General features: G+C 39.5%; 1 protein-coding gene across 1 annotated transcript in view; it reads left to right on the forward strand.

Moving 5' to 3' along the window:
* Positions 1-3,411, forward strand: part of LOC147621847 (uncharacterized) — a 40,252-nt gene extending 36,841 nt beyond the window's left edge. The window contains exon 5 of the mRNA XM_086823510.1: positions 3,319-3,411. Within this exon, the coding sequence (XP_086679636.1) occupies positions 3,319-3,411 (93 nt within the window). The remainder of the gene's footprint in view (positions 1-3,318) is intronic.
* Positions 3,412-5,393: the final 1,982 nt, after the last annotated feature.

The raw sequence follows: 5,393 nt of genomic DNA on the forward strand, positions 1-5,393 counted from the left end.
CTTCATATTCGTTTAAAAGCTTCTTGCACAACAAAGGGTTTGACCATTATTTCTGAGCAAGGTTTCTGAAGATCTTTCGAAGTGGTTTTGAACAAGCTCTTTTCCGAATTGTCAACATCAAAACATGCTGGATTATTATACTTATTCTTTGTGGGATGCCATCAACGTCAAGCACTTCAACGACCCTTCTTTCGAAATATACGGGAGTCAGATAAGTTTTCCACCTTTTCTATTTTATTTCTACAATTCCATAATATTTTACTTGTTTCTTTTACAATGGCAATCTATCCACAACCACCCACCATCCAAGATCAAGTAAATGCACTTCAAGCTCAGTTGTTGAGTGAGAAGACGTAAAGAGAAGATTTCGAGCAGAGATTTACTCGAAGAAGCGAAGGCGTGCGTATTCCGAATCTGATTCTTTGGATTCTGACAATGACCTATTCAAAGGACTATGCGAGCTACTCTCAAAGCTCAAGAGTCTTGAAAAAGGGACACAAGAAAAGCTTTTACTTTTCATGATTATGATTGCAAAAAGGATGCACACATCATACTCGCATGGTTGAGCCAACTTGATGATTATTTTTCTGGTGAAAAGTTTTTTGCGAAAGATAAGGTTAAATGTGCTACTAATCATTTGGTAGATAGTGCAACTCTTTGGTGGAATGTTATTAGACAGGGCAAACGCAAATCAAAGTCATGGTGGAAAGACTTTTAGAAGCTGATTAAGGACTTCTTACCTCCGTCTTATAAGAGTAAGGCCAGACAACGATGGGATATTTTTAGACAGTTTAAAAAGGAAAACATATCAGCCTATATTGACAGATTTTGGCAAACTTTATTGTTTGCAACTTCAAGCTATAGAGAAAGTGCGTGAAAAAGAGCAAAGGAGAAAGTTTATAGCAGGTCTCAAGCCAGTTATTAGAGAAAAAGTGAATATGTTTCATCCTCATTCTCTTAGCAATGCCATCTCTCTAGCAACATACTGTGAGAAGAAAAATGGATTTTTGAGGGATACTACACTGACAGATTCTCATATTCTTCCGTCTTCTCGATCTACACATTTTGAGAAGCTTCAACACAAAGATAAAGCAGAGAAACACAATGGTCCACCAGTGAATGGAAAGAGTACTGAAGCTACAAAGAAGACCAATAATGGAGATCAAAAATCACGTGTGATTACATGCTACAGATGCGACAAAGAAGGACATTATGCATATGAGTGTCCCGAAAAGGAAAAAAAATCAAGTTGCGGTCGTGAACATGGTTCAAGACGAAGACAAAGGTGACCAACCTAAACAAGAGGGTACTCCTAACCATGATTTCTACCAGAGGTAAGCCTTTACTCATACTTATGCATTATTTAATTTTATTATTATTATTATTATTAAAATATAGTTAAATTCAAATATAATGGTCAAGATAGTGCAATGATTGATTATATATATGTACATTAAGTATTTTCATTTCTATTGTTGGGTGGTTTTATCTAGAGAGTAATAAGTTTCAATCTATTAAGGGAAATGAATACTATCTTGACAAACCAAGTGCATGCCGATAGGACTCACAAAATGAAGTCAAGAATGGGTGGGAGACATACCTAAGTTATTGATATACATTATTATGTAGTGAGTGAATAAGTCAATATTTTTCAATATCATAATATTATTGGGAGCTGCATGCATATCTTGCTTAAGATGGATACAAGGAAGTGCTTACATGTTCTTACAAGTGGGGGCTAGTTTGACCTTGCATTGAAGTGCTAATTCCATACACCATGTGTATTCACATGCCTTATTCTTTTTGTGGTGAGTGACTAAGGAAGCATCTTCCAAATAAATAATGCAAAAATGAAGGGGCTCTCTTTGAAGACTTTTGTTTTGGGGTAGGCAAGTTTGATTCGATTTTTTGAGCATCTTCTGATCGAAATTTGCCAATCAAAGTTCATGACCTACAAAGTAGTTCATGTAATTTTTTTCTATAAAACGGGTGGCGAACTTCAACTTTGCTTTTTGAAGCTTCTCAATTCTAGCTACACAGAAAAAGTTACTACCAAAATACTAGCTTGCAAAATTTTTGGATAGCTTGCTTAAATCTCTTCCTCACCTCTTCTCTTACCCATAATCACACTCCCCATTTTGTAATGTTTTCACCCCACACCTATTTAATATGACCTTTGAAAACCATTGGCTCAAATGGAAAATTGTAATATCTTTTAGAATCTTCCTCCACCACCTTGGACCTAGCAATAGCTAAGACTTGATCCAATTACAAGCACTTCATCAAACCACTTTCACACTGCTCATATCTTTGCTAAGGGAGTCCCTCTCCACTTATAAAAGGGGCCATCCATCACCATCAAGGGGGACACAACTTTCTTCTTTCCTCCTTAGCCCTCAAGCTTATGTTAACCTCCTTCTTCCCAACACCCATGCCATCATAAAGTCCTTAGTCTTCTCCTCATGCTCACTCCCTCACCCTAGCTCTCTACAAATCTATACTTATCAACCTATGTGCTAGTGATTTGGGGCTGTTTTCTCTACCATGTGGTTCTTGTTAGTTTACACTCAATGCCTGCCGCTCAGCATGTATCTCACTTTGATGAATAATGCACATTTGTTGGGCCCCCATTATGAGGAGTAGCCATGGTGCATATGTCTTCAGTGGGAACCCCAGCTTAGACACCGAGATGGGGTCATTATTGTGAACATTGATGATGGCTAGGAGATGGTTAGGGGTACGAGCGTTAGCGGGGGCGACAATATGAGGAATATTCCCTTAGATACTAGGTCCATCATTAGTGGGTGGTGGTCAATGGGCCGCGTTCTTGATAAACGGGTGACCCCTTTTTACACTTCATACATCCTCCATCTAGATTCTGCTTAGATTGCCATCTAAGCTCTACTTAAGAGCACACGAGTGGACATCACCATCACTTGTACCTCTTTGGTATAATCAAATTCTCTCCATTGTGTATATATTGCATTGTCTATTGTGTTTTGTCTTGCTATCTCTCTTCGTTGTGCCATATTCTTATATGGTATCAGAGCTTAGGTGCTCTTAGCAACAATAGTGCATTAAGTTTGTCTTTCTTTGCATAGAATCCTAGGAGTGATGGCTTCTATCTATACTATTGTTGCACTAGTCTTGCGCATTCTATCTCTGCTGCTACTGCTGCACCACTAGTCTTATGCATTTGTCCACCTGCCTTCATGAAAGGCAAGCTTGATGGGACAAACTACACTCTCTGGAAATTCAAAATCAATGCCATTCTAGACTCTTATGATCTCCTAGAAACTGTTTTGGGAATGGATGCAGAACCAGTGGGAAGTCGTGACCTCAATAATCTTGCAAACATGCTTCCGCGAGATGCTACACTTCTTCAGGCGCATGGAGAAGGCGCAATGCTGACGCACTTTGTGCCATCATCACCAGCGTAAGTGATTTTGTTCTCACTCTGATTCAACATACTACCAAGGCTGCAGAAGCTTGGATCATACTGAGAAATCAGTATGAGACTCGAAATCAGGCCAGGATTTAGAGCCTAGAGAATCAGCTTGCTATTGAAAAGTTTGCTGAAGAAGAAGCTAATGAAGAGTTTGCTGAAGAAGAAGCTAATGAAGCATTTATCTCGCAGATCAAAATTCCACGAGATCAAATGGCTGATGTAGGGATTACATACACTAGTGAGGAGTTGGCCCAGAGCTATATGTGAATTCTTCCACAGAAGTATGATGGCTTGGCTACATTACTAAACACTTTACCACCTTTATCATTCGAAGAATTTAGTGCTATATTACTTCAGGAGGAGATGCAGCTAAAGACCCACGATGGTGGTGATACTGCATTTTTGGCCAATGCTAAAGGCAAAGGTGCAACATCTTCTGATGTTGAGAAGAAGAAGAAGTCAAAGAAGAAGAAGTTTCAAGGGAGCTGCTATTACTGTGACAAGAAGGGTCACACTGTCAAAGATTATAATAGAAAGAAATAGGCCGATGAGAATAATGGCACCTTGAAGTCTTTATGGAAGGGAAAGGATTCAGTCAACAATGTCGAGACCGAGCTTAAACTTTGGGTCACCATTGAAGTGGTATGTTCATCTACTCAAGCTCCACTTATTGATGATTTATGGATTTTTGATAGTGGAGCATCCCGAAACATGACTAGTAAGAAGGGTTGGTATAGTTCCTAGAAGCCTGTACAGGAACCCATTAGTGTTGTTGTTGGGAATAATGCTAAATGTCCAGCTGAAGGGTTTGGAACCATATCTTTTGTGGTAGCTATAGGTGAAGAGAAGAAACTATCAAATGTGCTCTATGTACCCCAAATAAAGAGAAATCTACTATTAGTTGCTATGATGATAGATAGTGGGCTTGAAGTACACTTTAAGAAAACTGAAGCAAACATTCTAGATGCTGCTAGCAAGGTAGTCGGCAAAGGAGTAAGGTGCAACAATCTCTACGAGCTGAGTGCCCTTACAGTATTTGTAGATAAGAGCACAAGCAAGCTTTGGCACCAGCGGTTTGGTCACATTGGATTTGCATTGCTAAAGGAGATGCAAAAAAAGGGTATGGTAGCTAGTTTTCGTACATTTTCAGAATTGCAAGAACCATGTGAAGCTTGCATGATGGGCAAGCAACAACGCAAGGCATTTCCACAGGAAAGTAGCAATCGGGCAAGCAACAACACATTTCCATAGGAAAGCAGCAATCAGGCAAAGACTCCTCTAGAGCTGGTACATGCCGATCTTTGTGGTAAAATGTCTACTACTGCATTAGGGGGATCTTCTTACTTTATGCTGTTAATCGACGATAGCATAGGAAGATGTGGGTTTATTTCCTTCAGGATAAGGCTGAAGCTTTTAGCAAGTTAAAATAGTGGCATAAGCTAGTGGAAAATGAGACAGGAAAGAAGGTGAAGAAGTTTCCTACAGATCAAGGAGGAGAAGTTTCGTACAGATCAAGGAGGAGAATTCCTTTCAATGGAATTTGATAGCTACTACAAGGAGAATGGTATCAAGGACCAGCTCACCACTACTCACACACCTTAGCAAAATGGCATTGTAGAACGCTGCAATCGAATTGTCATGGAGATGGCTCGATGCATGTTGAAGGCATACACCTCAAGAGGCCTACTCTGGTAAGAAACCTTCAGTTTCTCATTTCAAAACATTTGGCTGTGAATGTTATGTGCATATTCTAGATGCATCCAAGACCAAGCTAGATGCCAAAAGCTAGAAGTGTATCTTTCTTGGATATAGTCAAGAGTTGAAGGTATATCGGCTCTATGATATAGATGCAAAGAAGATTTTGGCCAGTCAAGATGTGGTATTTGTAGAACAGCACAGTCAGTGGAAGGAAGGAGGTCCATCCACTCTATCATCATCAGTCGCG

This window comes from Cibotium barometz, chromosome 29 (assembly GCF_041138505.1).
Source record: "Cibotium barometz isolate CiBa-2024 chromosome 29, ASM4113850v1, whole genome shotgun sequence".
Lineage (NCBI taxonomy): Eukaryota > Viridiplantae > Streptophyta > Polypodiopsida > Cyatheales > Cibotiaceae > Cibotium > Cibotium barometz.